Below are 21,197 nucleotides of genomic sequence, written 5' to 3'. Positions count from 1 at the left end.
TAGTATCATGGTCGAAATACCAACTGTGGGGACCCCAATGATTCACTCATTCAGATAGCATAAAAAAAGCACCCATTTCTCTATACCCCATGGCAAAATGTGTAGAATAACTTAAAATGTTTTTCTCTCAAGGTGAGGCCCCCCGAGGACTGGGCGTTGCCCATCCCTGATGTAAGCCAACCCTGTGTCGGTTTTGTTGCCAAACAACCAACCGGTCTATGGAGATGGCTTGAATGGTGCGGCCTGTGCTCTGACACCCTAATAGGACAGATACAAAAGTTGAAGTTGTCTAAGTGTATGGTTTCCATGGTCTAACCTCTAGAGATCGTGTCAGGAGGAACCTTGCTGAGTTTTGAAACTATTGTATTCTTTCTAGTGCAGTCGGAGTCCAAAGAGTACTGCATTACAGTCCAGGAGTGATAGAACAAATCCAGAAGTGAGAGGTTCTGATCAGGATGTTTATGGAAAAATTGGTTTATTACTCATCTGTTAATATCATATAGTTCTGTAGAAATCCAAATGTTACATTGTCATTTAAGTGACTTCCCCTCATATAAAAATACAGGTTTGGCACGTCTGAGTATTGTCTTCATCTCACATAAAAGGATCTCATTAAAGGGACTTTTCCCACACAGTAAATGTAAACTGATTACAAATGTCATGGACAAAAGGCAATTTCTCTTTTCAAAACGCAGAGGCATGAATGTATCACCAGAATTTTTGTGATTGATCATCATTCCTTTAAAAAATGACAAGACAAAGCTGCATTGTTAATCATTAATTTATTTAAAAACAAAACAAAAAAATGTGCTGACAACTGTGCTTGAATATTGTTTTTGTTCTATGGAAGCAGGAACAAAGTGTGACATTTGTTTTTTAGTAGCTGGTGACTATGGTAAACTTGTGTTCGTGTAAGAAAATAATGACTTTCTTTTTTTAAACGAGTTACTACTCTTACGGTGAGTTCTTTTAGTGGCCATGCTACATGGGCCTCAGCTAACATGCACAACATACACCAAAAAACAAAACAAACTCTACAGTGTATTAAAAGGCATCATGCTCAAAGAATACAGTTAAGGTTTATTGTCTACAACAGGTTAACGTCGCTTGTATGCATACTTTTGGCATCAACATGTTGCCCACATTCGTGACATGATTCTACCACCATCCAGATGTGCCAAAACTAAACATGTTTGTGCGCTGATCAATCGAGAGTCTTACAATTAACACATCAACTATTTTTTTTGGGGGGGGGGTAAGATACAGAAGTAACAAACCCAACTTGGTTTCCTACTCAAACTACTATCATTCTCTTCAAATAAAGTATTCACACACACTAGTCTACATTTCTCAGGTTAAGTATAGAGTTCACATTTAGGTACCTATGAAATTGATGGCGACCAGCGGATACAAGCACAAAGCCTCGTCTCGACTTGGGCATGCCACAGGGGTGAGTTTGAGTAACTTACAGAATCTGGGTTTATTATTGCTTTAAATACTGGGCTCTCGGAGCGACAGTCTGTACCAAGAGAGTAGATCGTTAGCTGTGATTGTGTTCTTATAGTGTGCACTGCATACCGGTGTCCCCATTCAATAGGTACCGTGTGGCACCTAGCAAACAAGTTGCTACAAAAGTGTATTTCCCCATGTGTAGTTCCCAAAAGAAACATCCAGGCCCTGGCAACACCAAGTTTCAAAATGAGGATTTGATACTCGGTGCTCATTCAACTCCCCTTGCGAGCCTCTGCTATTCAATGGTGTCAACTCTGTCCTAATGAATACTAAAGACGTGCAATTCAAATGGAAAATGACAGTCCATATCATAATGCAGAGTTGCATTCAGATTCAGCGGCAACATTTTTAAACAACCGACACCAACGCAGAGTTCCAGTGTTTAATCTAAACAGTTTTACACTATAAATACAGGGAAATGGAATCTGCTACAATTTGACTGACTCAAGCTAAGCTTAATGCATTGAAACTCATTTTGATGCGTTACATATCAACGTGCCTTTGCAGACCATGATTGCCAAATTAATAAATAATACCACAATAGGGATTATACACAAACCCATATTTCTCCACCTTAACACCCTACAACACCAAATTAGTATATTTCTTCAAATCAAAAATTGGTAGCAAGTGTAAACGAGACTGGTCTTGAGACGTTCTGTTTTGTCATCCCACTAGTTCATCTTTTTCAACGTTTGTGTCGTCACAGCCATCCCTTGCACTTTCATTGGCTTTCCCTCTGCTCCCATTACCTCAAACCTTCATTTTCAAACTAGCTTGTGCTGCACATCGGCATGAACGACCCCAACACCTCAGAGACCCAATATTACCAGACAGGGAGTTGGGCCCTGTTCATATACATCTAGAACATGAATCATTCCTTCTTTCCTTCCTTGGCAAGGATGGATCAGACAGAGTAACAGTACAGTAGAAACCTTGCTTTCACAGATCAGAGATGTTAAAGACAGGAGGGATGCATTTCTAAAAGTCTTAAGAACAGGGCCCTATTACTCAGCCAGAGAGGCTAGTCCACAACGAGAAGGGTCAACACATACTTGTAAAAGGACAAGCCGTGCAGCTGATGGATTATTAGGGTCACGCTCCCTACCAAAGACAACCAGGAGAAATGGAGTCGGTACATCAATAGTCCCTCTATCCTAACTAGCTAAAGCTTTGCGGCTTTACGTGAGGCTAAAAAGCAACAAAAAAAAGGAGACAGATCTTTCCCTTGAAGTGACTAAAAATAACCTATTCCAGCGTGCAAAGCTAGCTATAGGGCACACACACCTAAGTCAATACCTCCCATCTAACTTGCTATCTTCAGGAGGACCAGTTAGCTTGTTTGATGAACCGAATTACACATTCGTCAGGTATTTACTGTTCATAACCAAAAAGGTCCTCCTGTGACTATGCTAACGACAGAACCGTGTCTGGAAGTTGTGCGTGGAGGCAACCATGTGAGTAACCAAGTTGCCCTAAGTAAAGTTAATCTACAGTACGTTCTTTACGAGTAAGAACACGTAAAATTGACAGAGTAGTTTCCCATCCCACCCACTACAAGGAAGATAAAGCGGGAGACCATAGATAAGTTCATGGAAAATAAAAGGCTTGCTATGCTGATCTTATGCCTTATGTAACTCGTATGCCAGGTTTGAGGAAGTTTATGTTCTCGGATGCTTAACATTCATGTAGATGTTGGGTAAACGCACAAATCGGATCCCCCCCCACCCCCCTGCTTACCAAAAATGATTCACAACAAAGTCAAAGTATGCATTGCAAGAGCCTTGTATGGTATTTAAGGCTTCCAAGTACATTTAGTAATATACAAACGCGTGTTGTTTTAGCAACACTATAATCAGTTATTACATTTGAATCATTTTGTAAAAAGGGTGCCAGCACTGCAATGTCCTACTTGGCTGTACTGTAACCTCTGCGGGACTACAGTTTTAATACCTAAACTATACTACATACTCTCGTGCATGAAGAGGAAGTGCTGGATTTTGCAAGGTATCGTAATGCTTCATGACTCTCGGGAAGAGTATTTTTTAAATATTTTTTTTATTTTAAATATTGTGCAGCAATTAATATTTGTTCATCTCAGCTCTCTGCTTTAGTTACACATTGAGAAATTATAATTCCATTTCGGCAGATGTAAAACATTTTGTTAGGGTTTTACATCAGGCTACATTGCTGTTCCAAATGGCTATGGAAATCATACAACTAGGTTTTAACACCAGGAATTCATGTTTTAACAGCGGCAAGTGCCTTGGAATCTGAGCCACAGTTGCCAATTCAGTCAGAAAAAAAGGTAGCGCGACGAGTCTGCCGATTGTCAGACATCAAAGCGAGTGGCCCATGTTCAAGGGAGCACAAAGGGCAAGTTTCATGTGGTGGGTTGCACCAGAATGCCCTTTCATTCATAAAACATAGAAAAATAACAACACATGAGGTTAATGTCTTTAGAGGTCTACAGAACCATGGGCTGCCTGCTCACTGTAGATCTGCCCATGGACTAAACTTGAGATGAGTAACACTTGTACATAGTGAGTTCGACTTGCATGCTTTTTTTATTATTATTATTTTTAGTCTTCATTATGTCCGTTTCTAATATGTGGTTTCAGTTTCTAACGTATGGATAGGGGCCTAGCAATGAGCAAATTGTCTACATGCATTCTGGTGCTAAAAAATGCCCATAACCTCTTTTTTATTTATTTTTTTACACCAAAGGAATTGTTTTTTGTGTTTGTAAAGATGACATCCATTTACAGGACTGAGAGAAAAACAATATGATTAGTCCAACGAAGATGAGTAAGTATTCCTACAGTTAATGAATCCGTATTCCTATAGTTAAAAGACCAATCCAATTAAAAACTGACTTTCACTGATGAACGATTATAGAGTCAGATGAGGGACAGTTTTTTTTTTTTTTTTTCCTTTCAATCTAGCTGCACAGTTCTACAGGTGGAAGGGTCTCAACTGGAGGAGGAAGACTGATTTCAAGTCTCTTCTGGCTAATAGTGGTTTCACGAAAGGCACTTCCTGGTAAAGCTTTCCATAGAGTAGCACCTCTGATTGGTTAGAACTAGCCAGTAAAAGCCCTTGTGGAGGGGAGACAGGGTGGGTGGAGCTCGGTGGGAAGGTTGTAGGTCACAGGAGGGTGAAGCCCAGGATGTAATGCAGGAGCTTGTTCCGATTCGCCTGAGGTAGGAAGGTGCTGCTCAGCTCCACCAATGACACACGGTTCTCCCGCCTCTCCTTCAGGACCTGCAGCCATTTAAATTAGAGAACACCAGAGATGGACTTTTACAAAAAAAATACATTTGAAAAGCTTTTTGGAATTTAGATTAGAATTTCAGCAGTTTGTTCTGCAGTGAGCCACCACTGAGGTTTGTGCATAGATCTTTTCAGAAGTTGACTAACAGAAGACAGTCTTCAGAACTATCAAAACAGAGAGAGGATGGATGCTACATGCTAGAATTTAGCGTTCTCTCACCCCAAGTTCCTTAAATGTTCTCACGGTGTTCTTCACGAGGTAGTGTGTCGCACTTTCACCTAAGAGAACAGAAGAGAGAATCTTATTTCGCGTTGTTTGTCCTGACTAAGATGATCAACCTCGGGGGCTGTATGTAGTGGTCTCAGTAGTGCCAATTTTGGGATGAGTTTAGACTTTTAGATGACAATGAATTAGAGTACATGGATGTTGGGCGCTGACTCTAGATCAGCACTCCTACTCTGAGAAGCTTCATACTTATGGCCCCAGGTCAGAACATTAGAATAAAAAAGGTGATATTAGGCAGCATTACAGTTTACGATTTTCAGAGCTCCTCGAAGTCTTTATCTAGTAAAAGCCGCAGTACAGAAAATAAAAATGTCTAACAACGGTTCGTACCATAGGCGGCCACTCCCTTCTCAGTGCGTGTGAGCAGGTATCGGAAGAGCTGCTGCGTGTACTCGGGCTCGGCCATGGGCTGGCTCAGGCTGTGGACAAAGATGGCTGCCCCGCTGTAGGCCTCCAGTACGGGGCTGAGGAGACGCTGCAGGAAGACAAAGAACTCCTGGTGCTCGGGGGACAGGCTCACCTGTGGACACACACAAACAACCACACATAGCAACTGGTCAGAGATGTCTTTTTTTAAAGTTTGACACAGCTCAGGATTGTTGTGGACAAAACAGCAGCACAAACACTGGACCTGGTACATAAAGGTGTAGGCAATATCAGCGTGTGTAAGGGTGTATGTAGTATGAGTTTGTAATATAATGTAAGGGTGTTTAAGTCAAGGTATAATTGCAGAATAAGAAAAGGGCTGCATCCTATTCGATATGGATAAAAAGTAATATCACAATAAATTTACACATTTTGCTCAATAACGATACAGCAGTTACTTCCTATTATCGTCAGGGCTCTAGACTAACTTTTTCCAGTGCCATTTAGTAGTAAGACAAGAAAGAAGTTGGATATTTGAGCTAACATGATCAGGGAAAGCATGACTGATGTGTAACATGTCAAAATAGGATCCAGGAGGATCCGATTTCTTTTTGGCTCTTTAGAGATGAATTTGCCTGCATCTTTTTTTGTGCACATTGGCCTAGGCTATTTACCACCTGAAGAAGTAGGAACTAAAAACACATTAGCTAGATAGAGTGAGTGAGAGCCGACAGCTCAGCGCCGACGCGTCATTCAGGGCAAGTGGCCGCTTCCCAGCTGTATTGATGTTTTGCTACATTTTCTTTGAGTAAGGCAACTCCAGTATTCAGCTATTTCAGTCTCTTTTGGTGCTGTTACGGAGGGGCTAGCCCTCAATTTTCTCCAGTTGTGCGAGATAGAATGCACGGAATTGGAGCATGCTCAAGGGCTTCAGGCGGGTGAGTGAAGGACAGTGTGCTACTGCAGCACATACTGGAAGGTCCTGGCCGCTTTAGCCCTCTTGGGTGCTGCCATAGGGTTACATAAGTACTGCCCCACCCAAGAAGCCTCAAGGTCATTGGCCACAGATAAAATGCACATCTTCTCTCCGGTAGCTTTGATTGAACTGAACTTGAGATTTGTTTATCACTTTTATTCAGCTGGCTGAAAAGTCATCATACATTTTTGCATGTAAAAATACATAAAAATATAATAATAATAATAATAATAATAATAAATCAAATATTAGCACTGCGGCAGCTACTGGGCAGATACTTTGCCAGCAGCAGATTAATGTACAATTGTCCACGTGTATGGTGTCGTGTGGACGAGCGGTTTGCCTATGTCAGTGTTGTGAACAGAGTGCACCAATGGTGGCAGTGGGATTATGGTATGGGCAGGTATAAACTACGGACAATGAACACAATTGCATTTTATCGATATCAATTTGAACACGCAACAATACCGTGACGAGATCATGAGGGACTTTTTTCTTTAAGGTATCCGTGACCAAAAGATGCATATCCATTTCCAGTCATGTGAAATCCATATAAAAGCCTAGTGATCCTGTGTAGCTCAGTTGGTAGAGCATGGCGCTTGCAGCGGCAGGGTTGGTGGTTCGATTCCCACGGGGGACCAATACCAAAAAAGTATTGTGTATGTACTCACTATTGTATGTCGCTCTGGATAAGAGCGTCTGCTAAATGACTAAAATGTAAAGAATTTCTTTCATAGAAGAATTTCCTCATATGAACTGTAACTCAGTAAAAATAAAATATGCTATATCAAAAATATAAAATGCAACACATACACCACATTGACATAAGTATGTGGACACCTGCTCATCAAACGTCTTATTCCAAAATCATTAATATGAAGTTGGTCCGACTTTCTACTAGATGTTGGAACATTGCTGCAGAGACTTGCATCCATTCAGTCACAAGAGCATTAGTGAGGTTGGGCGATTAGGCCTGGCTCGCAGCCAGCCTTCCAATTCATCCCAGAGGTGTTCGATGGAGTTGAGGTCAGGGCTCTGTGCAGGCCAGTCAAGTTCTTCCACACCGATCGACAAATAATTTCTGTATGGACCTTGCTTTGTGCACCGGGGCATTGTCATGCTGAAACAGGAAAGGGCCTTCTCCAAACTGTTGAAGCACAGAATTGTCTAGAATGTCATTGTATGCTGGAAAGTTAAGATTTCATTCACTGGAACTAAGGGGCCCGAACCATGAAAAAACAGCCCCAGACCATTATTCCTCCTCCACCTAACTTTACAGTTGGTACTATGCATTGGGGCAGGTAGTGTTCTCCTGGTATTTGCCAAACAAATATTAGCGAACGCTTTTCTACTGCTCCAGAGGCCAATGACGGCGAGCTTTACACAACTCCAGCCGACACTTGGCATTGCGCATGGTGATCTTATGCTTGTGTGCGGGTGCTCAGCCATGGAAACCCATTTCATGAAGCTCCCGGCAAACAGTTCTTGTTCCAATGTTGCTCCAATAAGCAATTTGGAACTCCGTAGGGAGTGTTGCAAACAAGGACAGATTATTTTTATTGTGTGTCTCAGTCACCAGATCTCGACCCAATTGAAGACGTGAGATCCTGGAACGGTGCATGAGACTACGTTTTCCACCACCATCAAGAATACACCAAATTATGGACTTTATCTTGGAAGAATGGAGGAGTTGCATCCATCCAATAGAGTTCCAGATACTTGTAGAATTTATGCCAAGGTGCACTGAAGATGTTCTGGCAGTTTATGGTGGTCCAACACCCTAATAAGAAACTTATATTGGTATATCCTTTATTTTGTCAGTTACCTATTGTACTACCTTTGATTGAACTACATAGGAAAAAAAAGTGTCATTTTGGACATCCAAGCTAACTGTCTGTGGTGATTGTTTTCCAAAGGTCAGTGTGGCTGGCTTACTTTGAGGTAGCGGTCCCTCTGCTCCTCTGCAAAGTCGCTGTCCTCGTCCTCCTCATCACTCCTCCACGACAGGGGCTCAGGGAACTTCTTAGGCCATGGCTCCTCGGTGGGGCTGGGGGTCAGCTCCTCCTGGTCCTCCTAGATGAATATACGGACACACACAATAACACAAACGTGCTTGCACACACGGTTCAGAACATTTGCTCGAAAATTCAGTTAAATAAGCATTTTCAAATCAAGATTTAATTTGAGCCTAAAGAACTTGTTTTTGGCATTTTTGCAGCCGGACAGCATTCCTTGTCATGTAAAACTCACCTCTGCCACATACAGAACTCCATACTGGATCAAACGGCTGACAGCATCGTGGAACACCTGATAGATGGTCTGACAGGGCTGGAGATGGAGGAGACAAAAGGTCACTATCGAGAGAGACACACAATACAGATATTGCGGTAAATAAAGTGTAGACCCCACAATGATACAGCTTTCACCCTGGATGAACATGTGCTATATTGGGGACCGTTAAGCAACATTTTCCCTTTCTGCTCTAGTGACTAGGGTGTATCCAGATGTTCATATCATCCTCATTCCAGGATTTACAGTATTACCGTCTTAGTACACAAGGGGAGCTAGAAATTAAAAGAAAAAAAAAGCCCATTGAACCCATTTTAGAGAATTTCCAGAGACTGCTAGCTAAATATGCAAATGAGCAAAAATGAAGATAATATGGCAAAGACAGGCAATCCTGTTACACAAGTATTCATACCCCTCGACTTATTCGTGGTTTCCAGACCATTTTCAAAATTGATTTAAGACATGCTTATTCCCTTCACCAAACTACACACAAAACCCTATAATGACAAATTTAAAACATGTTTTTAGACATTTTTGCAAATGTATTGAACATGAAATACAGAAATCTCATTTACACAAGTAATCGCACCCCTGAGTCAACACGTTGTATTACTAGCTTTGGCAGCAATTACAGCTGTGAGTCTTTCTGGCTAACTCATTATGCGCTATTCACACCTGGATTGTGCCACATTTGCCAATCATTATTTTCAAAATTCTTCAAGCGCTGTCAAATTGGTTGTTGATCATTGCTAGACAACCATTTTTTAGGTCTTGCCATCAATTTAAGTAGATTGAAGTCAAAAGTAACTCAGCAACATTCACTGTCTTGGTTAAGTAACCATAGTGTAGAGTCGGCCTTGTTTTAGGTTGTTATCCTGCTGAAAGGTGAATTAATCTCCCAGTGCCTGGTGGAAAGCAGACAACCAGGTTTTCCTCCAGGATTTTGCCTGTGCTTAGCCCCATTTTTGTCCTGAAAAACTCCCCAGACCTATTCAACTACAAGCATACCCATAACGTGATGCAGCCACCACTAGGCTTGAAAATATGGAGAGTGGTACTCAGTAATGTGTTCTATTGGATTTACCCAAACATAAAACTTTGTATTCAGGATAAAAAGTTGAGCTTTGCCATGTTTTGCAGTATTACTTTAGTGCCGACATTGGGAAAAAGTAAAAGGGTGTGAATACTTTCTGAAGTCCCTGTAGGTAGTAGTAGAGTATACTATATACACCGATATTGATGCATGGACCAGTTTGGGTTTACACTTTACCTTCTATACCAGTATTTCAATGTGTGGTTTGTTAAATGTGATACGCTACTCTGTTGTGTGTAGCATCCATTTGTATTAGTATACTCTGGTACTTGAGTCATCCCTCTCCTCTCCCGCCCTCTCATTGCCACTTTCCACACAGACCAAGCCCCACCCCGTCACTCAAGGAGCACAGTTGTTGCTCAACCACGAGACCACTTGCGTTCAGTCTGCATGGTCAATGCAGCACATGCATCAAGATGTTGATGATAACGATGCGGATTTCCACTGCGTCTTAATATAAATCCACAAGCGTTCTACAATGACACTATTAGTTTGTGTATCTTACAGTCCGCAAACAGTAAGTTCTTAGCAAGCTGTGGCTAAAATAAATTGTTTTAGCTGCTAATGCTAATTGCTAGTTTGCTGGCTAGGTAGTAAATGTACTGAGTCTGAGTAAACATAGCTAGCCAATACACCCTGATACCAGAGATGGTGTAGGCCTAAATCAGCATGTTTGTGCAACACAATCATCTGAATCAAAGAGGAAAATATGAAGCATGGACTGTTAGCTACATAAAGTAGCTCAGAGAAAAACACTTAATGTAGCCAAAGATTATAGGGTCCCCTAGGAAACACTGCCCAACACTTTGGTCCCTACCCTGTCACAATAACTCCTCTGGCTTTTTTATTTGTTCTCAAAAACTATATTCTAAGTGCCCACTATCATTCTATTTCCATGACTCCAACAGCTCACCCAAGTGTTGATCTAAATTGCAAGTGCAATATTTTGTTAAAAATATAAACATAACATATAAAAAATGTTTTGCCCATATGTGCAGCCCTATGTTGCACTCAAATGAGTGCTGGAAATACAGAAATCTATGAAAATTATTTTTGGTTGAGGTTTGATTGAACAGTATAAAACAAAATCAGAGAGAACAGTATGACTTGTGTGGCTGGAGTGACTTTTTTAAATTCTTCCTCTGACACCGCCTGGTATAGAGGTCCTGGAAGGCACGGAGCTCAGCCCCAGTGATGTACTGAGCTGTATGCACTAGCCTCTGTAGTGCCTTGTGGCCGGAAGCCAAGCAGTTGCCATACCAAGCGGTGATGCAGTCAGTCAAGATGCTCTCAATGGTGCAGCTCTAGAACTTTGAGGATCTGTGGCCCCATGCAGAATATTTTCAGCCTCCCGAGGGGGAGTCTTTCAAAGCATTTCATGGTTAGATGTGAGTGCTAACCGAGAAATAGTCATATAGACAGGTAACCTTGGCGTTCTTGGGCACAGGGACACATTTTTGTTGAGTTTGGACTTTTACAAGCGAACGTGAACGAGAAACACTGTGCAAATTAACAAAGTTGACATATGCTTGTCTGACAGAAAAACAGCACCAGCATGTGTTCACGCTGTCTGTGCAGAGACTGAGTCGCTAGGGCAATGAGCCAACCTGCTCTGCTTGGAGAAGGGCCGCGAACAGAGATGAGAGAAAACGCAAGGAAATCAAAATAGCAGTGGCAGCTGTACAGATAACTCGTGCAAAGAGCTTTGACTTCTCAAACACAGCAGAAAGCTAACACTATAGGATGTGCCGTCTCCTTATTAATTCAGCCACTTACTTAGCTTACAAGCAAGTTAAACCAAATACCAGCTCCCTCTTTCTCCCATTGTGCCATTTTCAAACAAACACTTGACTGGCTCAACTGTCCTGGGGAACTACGTTAAGCCTCAATGTAAACTAATGTGACAGGTGAAATTAACAATGCAATCTACTTAATCTCGGTATTACACAAGTTGACTACAGGTATTAACTTAAAGTAGCTACAAATATTTCACATTTTACTTGAAAAAATAATTCTAAATAAATTGTTTTGATGGTATTGAAAAACCATCCTGTGGCCATTTCCGAATACCCAGGTATACCACCAAAGCCTACTCCTGAATCAAGGAAACAGTGCTTTATCTTCCCCACTAGATGGTGCAGTTGTATCATAGTTATATCAAAATGGTAGAAAACACTGGTTTGGCAGAACAGAAATACTGCACAAGCAGTCTCATCTGTTCCATTTAGCACTTAAAGGAATATTTCTTGAAAAGTTGATCGCTGAAATTCAAAACATTTTGGGACTATATCAACAGTGGACTAATGAAACAAATACCAAAATAGTTTTGGGGTGTAATTTTCTTATGTACACATTTTGAACAACATTGCGAGAGAATAACTAAAACGGAGTGGCTGTTCAAGAAGTTGTGTGCGTAAAGTAACATGCGCAAGAATGTTACAAGGTTGTTAAGTGCACGGGATAGGTGTACTGGGGGGGGGGGGTGGAAGAAGTGACTGACCGGTGCAACCGCCACTTCATTGGTGAGGAAGTGGGAGAGGCCAGCGGCCTTCCGGATCAGTCTCTCCTGACTGAGGAGGATGCTGGGCCCGCCCTGCTCCCCCTCCACCTCAGATGCCGCCTGTTCCCGTAGCAATGCCAGAGCACTGCATGCTGAGAGGGCAACATTTATTTTTTTAATTACAACAAAAAAGGGTAGACAGAACGGATGGTGAGACATTGATGAAAATAAATGTACATTAGTGGAGGAAATTCAATATATTAAAGTTACGTCTGCAAAAATTTATACAAAAGAAAAAAGAAAAGAAATCTGAACAGAATCCAATAGGGACTTGGCTGCAACACACAATTGGGAAAAACGGATGAATTGGTGTACTTTATTTCACTCAATAGGTTTCTCTATGTCAAAACACAGCGGCGGTGTCAGTACCTATGATGGCGTCCGAGATAAAGACATGGAAGAGGCCGTTGCTGTAGAAGTTGAGCTCGAACAGCGCCGGCACCGTTTTGCTCGGGGCGATGGTGAACTCCGTGTTGCGGTTGGTGCTGGTCACGTGCACACAGTTGTCCAGGAGGTGGAGAGCGTGCATGACCACGTCCTCGGAGTTGCCGGAGAAGCCCAGGTCAAAGTCCCGTGACAGGATCTCCTCCTTCATGTTGAAGAAGTCCTCCACCAGCTTGGACAGCGCAACCCCCTGGAGCAAAGGGGAGACACACAGACGTGGTGAAAAATAATACTTCCACAATGTTTATTCATAAAATACCTCCACAATGTTCATTCAAACTGAGGATAATTAAGCACTAATACAAAGTATACTTTGAGTAGCAATGTGTAATTGTATTGACAATTTAAAAAAGGGTAAAATCCACATTATGCATTATCATACCCAGCTAGGAGTAATTCCTTTTTTACATAAATCAACAAAGACTCAATTAAAACCTGCAATGATTGGCTCATCTCGATGTGGGTTATGACTCAAGGGCCTCAAATTGGGAAGAGCCAATAAACAGCAGTCAAGGCAGATTCTAATTATTGTTGTTGACGTCGGTTAGCGTTAAGCACATCAAACCGTGAATGGGGATCAATCACTTTAATGCAAGGCCTTGAACCAAAACATGACCGTTGGATCTTATTCCTGTGAAAAGTAGGGCTGCTTACCTGTCTGTGTCTGTAAAGGAGCAGACAGGCTACAATGTGGGTGGACATGACCGCTGAGGACTTGTTAGCCGCTGTGGGAGGGGAAACAGAGATGACATGTTATCCGACCAGGGTCACAGTCAGGAAGCCCAGATGGATGACCGAGAGAAAGGACAGTAAACAGTGAGCGACTGTCTCTAAATAACATGAGTGTCAGCTGGAGCTAAGACAGGTCAGGGCCTGTATTCCTAAAGCGTCTCAGAGTAGGGGTGTTAATCTAGGATCAGCCTGACCTTTTAGTTCATAATGAACACAATTTCATGGACATGGGGGACCTGACCTTAGAACAGTACTCCTACTCTGAGACACTGAATACGGGCCCTTGTGAAATTCGTCCTTTTGAACTCTCAACTAAGCAGACAAGATGTCACTTCCTGAAGTGAGATGGAGCTCTATAAAAAGGTGGAAAATGTGTTAGAATTTGTCTAGGGTTTGTGATTTCTATATTGTTCTAACAAAAAGGGACAAAAAAAGGGGTACAAGATAAGACTGGGAATAGGCTGAACATGATAAAGAGGGAGAGAGAGAGAGAGAGCGAAAGATAAGACGTGAGGGAGAGAACTAGACGCAAGAGAGAAAGAGCAAGAGAGTGTGTGTGTGGGTTTACAAAAGGCATAATTTAAATAATACAATACAGTACAATCTGACCACAGAGAGGGTGTCTTCAGTGCCTAATCTTGGGTTTAATGTCAGCCGGGGTGTAAAACATTTACAACTGCAGCCACTGATACTGCAATTCCACCCCTGACCAGATCCTCTATCCTCCCCTCGCTGGGATTGGCTGAGAACAACATGCCATATGGCTCTGTAGCAGCTGATTGGCTGACACGAATAGGACTAGCTGAGGAGAATGCCCCTGAATGAAGCTAGGGAGAACCGGTTTGTTTTCAGACCACAGCACAAAGCAGATTGTTGTCGGGGATCATGAAAAATGAAGTTCTAAGGTCATATCCTTCAGTATAGGATTTGTTTAGTAAAAAAGGGGGTGCTCTTGGTGAGAGGAGTGATAAGGAAAGTCAAAGTGCAGTAAGCAGATAACAAGAGAACAAATGTGAGGGGGACTAGATAAGTGGATATTATATGAATAACACAGGAAATATACTTTCTACAAATGCACACATTTACAGGTACATAAGAACATGTGTTATATTAATAAAATAAATTGGATGAAGAAAATGCCCTTACGCTAGACAAAGTCGTGGGCTGAAGGGTACACTACTCTAAACCAATTATCTGTATCTGAAAATGTCATGGGATGCATTTGAACCATCATTTGCTTACACTTTTCGTTGGTGGCCCCACTGACGGTGCATGTGGAGTATGGTTTCAATAAATGACTACATTTGGACTATAATAAAGTGCATATATATATATATATATAAAAAATATGCGTTTGTGATCCCTCCGGGAATTGAAACTGCCACCGTGGTGTTGCTAGCACCTTGCTCTTACCGACTGAGCCACACAAGACCAACATAGGACTAAGGCCTATAAGAGGGGGTGTTATCGTTACTTACTGAAGAGTACGTGCTTGGCCAGGTTGGCGATGACCTGTCTTCTCCAGGGTTCGTCCGACAGGTCCCTGGAGTTGGGCTGCTCCTCCTGCTCGCCCTCAAACTGGGCCTGATCCGGCCTGAACCAACACACAAAAATTCAGCACACACAAATCAATTCTTAAAGCTTTAACAAGAGCAAGGTATTGTGTTTCACTTGAAAACAGAATAAGACTTAGTAAAAATACATGGAATCAGCACTATGTCCATAATGTGCATGTTAAATGTCTTATTGATGTGATGGTATGTGAGCCGTTGAACATATACTTCCCACTTGGGAATAAAGTTCATTTCAATCCAATGGAATCACATAGGCCTGGTCCAAAAGACAGTGTGAATGTGTACATACTGTGCATCGATGATGGTGGGCACCAAGGTCTGTTCCAGGGAGAGGGTGGGAGGAATATGCCGACTTCTTTGCGTGTCCAGGTACTCCTTAAGGACACACAAAAAGATAGGGCGACATCTCGCATGAGTAATTGGCAGTGAGCAAAATAAACTGATTTCAAATCGATTGAAAAGGGTGAAGGCATGGCGTCACGCCGACCATTTAACAAACAGTTGACCATTTAACAAACAGTTGACCATTTAACAAACAGTTGACCATTTAACAAACAGTTGACCATTTAACAAACAGTTGACCATTTAACAACAGTTGAACTCCTTGTTAAATATTCACCTGTTTGTAACACACATTAACATTCCCGATGATAAACTTCCCTATGAAATCATGCTGTAGATTGAGTTGTACAGTATTTCTTTGCACAGATGGGGGCTGGGTTTCCCGATAGCGATGGAACTTAGGCTAACGAGTGCTTGGACGATGAGTCATTCCTACAACGGTTGAAGATTTAACGTGCATTTCCCAAAAGCCCACGGAGAGAACGTTCCCTAACTGCGGCGTTACTTCACAATACTGACGGGAGAGAAATCACCTACAGTGCCTTCAGAACCTATTCATACCCCTCGACTTAATCCATCTTGTTTTGTTACAGCATGAATACAAAAAAGAGATTTTTTCCCCGTTCAGCCATCTACACACACACACACACACACACACAATACCCCATAATGACAGTGAAAACATGTTTTTACAATTGTTTGCACATTTATTGAAAATGAGACATTTCTGTTTTTCATTTACATACAATACCATTCAAAAGTTTGGAGTCACTTAGAAATGTCCTGGTTTTTGAAAGATTTTTTGTCTGTTGCTTTTGTCCATTAAAATAACCTCAAATTGAACAGAAAGAGTGTAGACATTGTTAATGTTGTAAATGACTATTGCAGCTGGAAACGGCAGATTTTTTAATGAAATATCTACATAGGCGTACAGAGGCCCATTATCAGCAACCATCACTCCTGTGTTCCAATAGCATGTTGTTAGCTAATCCAAGTTTATCATTTTAAAAGGCTAATTGATCATTAGAAAACCCTTTTGCAATTATGTTAGCACAGCTGAAAACTGTTGTCCTGATTAAAGAAGCAATAAAACAGGCTTGGTTTAGACTAGTTGAGTATCTGGAGCGTCAGCATTTGTGGGTTCAATTACAGGCTCAAAATGGCCCGAAACAAAGAACTTTCTTCTGAAACTCGTCAGTCTATACTTGTTAATAAATTATGGCTATTCCATGTGAGAAATTGCCAACAAACTGAAGATCTGGGACAATACTGTGTCCTACTCCCTTCAGAGAACAGCACAAACGGGCCCTAACCAAAATAGAAAGAGTGGGAGCCCCCGGTGCACAACTGAGCAAGAGGACAAGTTTGAGAACCAGACACCTTATAAGTCCTCAACTGGCAACTTCATTAAATAGTACCTGCAAAACACCCGTCTCAACGTCAACAGTTAAGAACTTAGACATGAATGTACTTGTCCCCTTCTAGGCCAGCGTCCCAGAGATGTCCCCCAAAAAATTGCACTGTCATTATAGGGAATTGTATGTAGATGGGTGAGGGAAAAATCGGTCAAAAAAAAAATGGGGAATAAATGAAGTGGTATGAATACATTCTGAAGGCACTGTATATGGCTGCGGATATTAAGGCAGGTAATTCTAACACTAACCCTTGGCTATAATAATGCACTAAAATCACAGATGTGGCACATCATTGCACACAAATGTATTGAAGGAAAAATTACACCGTAGCCTACAATAAGCAAAATACACTTACAGTATCATTCTGTATCAAGAATGGGTGGTGGCCAATTCTTGATACACAGGAAAATGTTGAGCGTGAAAATCCCGCCAGCATTGCGGTTCTTGACACATTCAAACCTGTGCGCATGGCACCTACTACATTACCCAGTTCAAAGGCACTTTAATCTTTTGTTTTGCCCATTCACCCTCTGAATGACACAAACAATCCATGTCTCAGTCCATCGATGTCTGTCTTAACAAGCGATCATGGAAATAGCAGTTGTTCCTAATGTTTTGTACACCGTGTAGAACATGAACTGTATTATTTCAATATGATTTAAATATAGGTCTAAATAGCCAATACTTGTATTTATCTATTAAATGCAGTCATCTCGGTTTGCACTTGAAGCATCTTTCAAGCCTTCCCTCGTTTGAAACAATTGCAAAAGCATTGGTTACTTCATTTGTAGTCAATTTCATTCTGAAGTTATCAGCGTTCAGAGACAGATAAACATCTTGATTCCATGTTTAGTGGAGATCTTCTGTGTAAAGTGCCATGGGAAGGGGGGGGGAAGCATCTAATGCTGTACTTAGCTGTTCTACGAGTGGTCTGAGGAAGTAGGTGAATAAGCGTTTTTCAGCGCAACTTAAGTAGCAATGGTTTTGAGCAACAGCTTGGAGATTTATAAAATGCTCCTATGAAGGTTCTAACAATGAATTTAGCCTTAAGATGCTTTAGGAAACAGGGTCTAGTACTCGTGTGACAAATTTCACCCACAGTGTTTCAACAACCTTTCCACAAATCTGCCCCACTTACACAAGAACTTTCTTTAGAAAGTATTTAAAACGAATTTCATCTCCTCTGTGAGCGGTTAAGACTGGGACGTGTTCATTAGGCACCCCACGAAAGACGACGGACTGAAACAGGTAGGGACTACCTGGACTTATCCACTAACAAACACTAATTATCATTTTCTATATTGTGCCCTTAACACGACTCTGGTGTACTTTACAATGGGAGTTAGTTGACTCTTGGTAGGTTAAAAGAGGGAGTGTGTTAAGGTCTCGCTCTCAGTCCTCACTTTCAAAGAGAACGGCTGGGTGAAGTCCACTCTCACACAGCCGTAGTTCTTCCGCAGCATCCGTAACACTCCGCACGCGACACCCCACAGACTCTCATTCTTCTTCGGCTTCCCCTGAGGGTTGTAGACAGAAATATAATTCACACATAGCTCTATGGTTATATACTTACAGCAAATACATACACATTTAGGGAGGTATTCAGAGATATTCCCCCAACTACAAAACATACGCCAACACAAATCCAACACACAGAACCCATCACACACACACTCCTTTGCCTGCCCCGCCCGCAAACACACGTCCGTACCAGCTGCTCACTGTTGTAGTTGCCCTCGAGGATGCGGTCATAGGAGATGCCCACGGGCACCACCATCACTTCGGGGATGACGCCGTTGCACAGGGCGTCCACGACAATGGAGAGCATGCCGGCGCGTGCCGGGGAGGGCTTGCCGCTGCGAGAGCGCGTGCCCTCCAGGAAGACCTCCAGGAACTGCTGCTGCCTCAGCAACTCCTCTGTGTACTAGGGGAGGGGGGGGGGGGGGGGGAATAGATTAGCAATATGATAAATTAGCTGTTTTTGAGACATGCTTACATGGGTTTCATCTACTCATCTAGAACTAAATTGCCAATTTCTACTCCCGGGTGCACAACACACACCAGAACAATGGACAGCCAAGTGCAACCTAGTGCATCTGACCAGAATACCAGCTGACATTTGTTAATTCTGACGATTCTGTGTGTTGAATTGGTGCAAGTAGCCACCACTCGTCGGCACCCAGCAGGTGGTCCCTATAACAGAGGCAAAAGCAAGAGATGCAACAGCCCCCTACTGTGGTTAACCGACCACAGTTATGGTGTGCGTGAGCTTTTGTCCCCATTCTGTAATAAATGCAGTGTGTTCCAACTGGTCTACAGCTTCGGGACAGTGTAAAGGCTTTAGGGGAATCGATGCTTTGGCTTTAAATAGTCCCGTGACATTTGACAGAGCTGGGAAATAGACCCCATCACGAAACAAGAGATGCAATGATGCCAGTGGCCCTTGTATTTAGTCAGTTATTTTCCCCGCACAATTGCTTCCTCCCGGGTCATTAGATAAACAACCAAGCCCTCAAACTACCCTACTGTAACAAAGTCTGATTCAACAGCAATGTGTTGGTGTGTCTTTTAAAAATTATGACCCTGCATTAGCCAAGTAGCCTATGGAGGCTTTTGCCCTCATGCTTTTCACACCTGCTCATTCAAGGGTTTTTATTTTTTAAATATATTGTAGAACAATAGTGAAGACAAAACTATGAAATACCACATTTGGAATCATATAACCCCCACCCAAAGTTTAAACAAATACAAATGAATTTTATATTTGAGATTCTTCAAAGTAGCCACCCTTTGCCTTGACAGCTTTGCACACTCAACCAGCTTCATGAGGAATGCTTTTTCAATAGTCTTGAAGGAGTTCCCACACATGCTGAGCACTTGTTGGCTGCTTTTCCTTCGCTCTGCAGTCCAACTCATCCCAAACCATCTCAGTTGGGTTGAGGTCAGGTAATTGTAGAGGCCAGGTCATCTTATGCAGCACTCCATCACTCTCCTTCATGGTCAAATAGCCCTTACACAGCCTGGAGGTGTGTTTCGGGTCATTGTCCTGTTGAAAAAACGAATTGTATCCCCACTAAGCGCAAACCAGATGGGATAGCATATCGCTGTAGAATGCTGTGGTAGCCATGCTGGTTAAGTGGGCCTTAAATTCTAAATAAATCACTGACAGTGTCACCAGCAAAGCAGCCCCACACCATCACACCACCTCCTCCATGCTTCACAGTGAGAACCACACATGCAGAGATCATCCATTCACCTAATCTGTGTCTCACAAAGACACAGCGTTTGGATCCAAAAATCTCAAATTTGGATTCATCAGACCAAAGGACAGATTTCCACCGGTCTAATGTCCATTGATCGTGTTTCTTTGGCCCAAGCAAGTCTCTTCTTCTTATTGGTATCCTGTGTTAGTGGTTTCTTTTCAGCAATTCGAGCAATTCTTTTCAGCAAAGGCCTGATTCACGCAGTCTCCTCTGAACAGTTGATGTTGAGATGCGTCTGTTACTTGAACTCCGTGAAACATTTATTTGAGCTGCAATTTCTGAGGCTGGCAACTCTAATGAACCTCTGCAGCAGAGGTAACTCTGAGTCTTCCTTTCCTGTGGCGGTCCTCATGAGAGTTAGTTTCATTATAGCCCTTGATGGTTTTTGCAACTGCACTTGTAGAAACTTTAAACGTTCTTGACATTTTCCACATTGACTGAGCTTCATGTCTTAAAGTAATGGACTGTCATTTCTCTTTGCTTAGTTGAGCTGTTGCCATAATATGGACTTGGTCTTTTATCAAATAGGGCCATCTTCTGTATACCACCCCTACCATGTCACAACACAACTGATTGGCTCTAACGCATTAAGGAAATAAATTATACAAATTAACTTAAGGCACACCTGTTAATTGAAATGCATTCCAGGTGACTACCTCATGAAGCTGGTTGAGAGAATGCCAAGAGTGTGCAAAGCTGTCATCAAGGCAAAGGGTGGCTACTTAGAAGATTCTCAAATATATATATATATATATATATATATATATTTTTTTTTTAACACTTTTGGTTACTACATGATTCCATGTGTGTCATTTCATAGTTTAGATGTTTTCACTATTATTCTACAATGTAGAAAACAGTAAAAAATTAAGAAAAACCCTGGAATGATTATGTGTCCAAACTTAACTGGTACAGTACCTCCATACTTCGTTTCACGTGTTCATGTATCCATCCCCATTTTTAAAGAGCATGTCTCTTCCAACTACCAAAGACAAGATATTTACAATTATTCAGTCCTATATAGCCATATCAATGGCAAATTTATCTTGTGACTCGCACATACAATCAATAG

General features: G+C 41.9%; 1 protein-coding gene across 1 annotated transcript in view; it reads right to left on the bottom strand.

The window, feature by feature from the left end:
- Positions 1-765: 765 nt before the first annotated feature.
- gpam (glycerol-3-phosphate acyltransferase, mitochondrial) overlaps positions 766-21,197 on the bottom strand; it is a 43,898-nt gene continuing 23,466 nt past the window's right edge. Inside the window, exons 10-21 of the mRNA XM_020453786.2 lie at positions 18,574-18,786; positions 18,266-18,379; positions 15,395-15,480; positions 15,010-15,125; positions 13,454-13,524; positions 12,725-12,989; positions 12,296-12,447; positions 8,664-8,741; positions 8,349-8,486; positions 5,402-5,591; positions 5,006-5,064; positions 766-4,776 (exon numbers count right to left, since the gene is read on the bottom strand). Coding sequence (XP_020309375.1) covers positions 4,660-4,776; positions 5,006-5,064; positions 5,402-5,591; positions 8,349-8,486; positions 8,664-8,741; positions 12,296-12,447; positions 12,725-12,989; positions 13,454-13,524; positions 15,010-15,125; positions 15,395-15,480; positions 18,266-18,379; positions 18,574-18,786 — 1,599 coding nt within the window. The 3' untranslated portion in view covers positions 766-4,659. The remainder of the gene's footprint in view (positions 4,777-5,005; positions 5,065-5,401; positions 5,592-8,348; positions 8,487-8,663; positions 8,742-12,295; positions 12,448-12,724; positions 12,990-13,453; positions 13,525-15,009; positions 15,126-15,394; positions 15,481-18,265; positions 18,380-18,573; positions 18,787-21,197) is intronic.

This window comes from Oncorhynchus kisutch, linkage group LG20, assembly GCF_002021735.2.
Source record: "Oncorhynchus kisutch isolate 150728-3 linkage group LG20, Okis_V2, whole genome shotgun sequence".
NCBI classification, from domain to species: Eukaryota; Metazoa; Chordata; class Actinopteri; order Salmoniformes; family Salmonidae; genus Oncorhynchus; species Oncorhynchus kisutch.
This window is presented reverse-complemented; position numbering and strand designations above follow the sequence as displayed.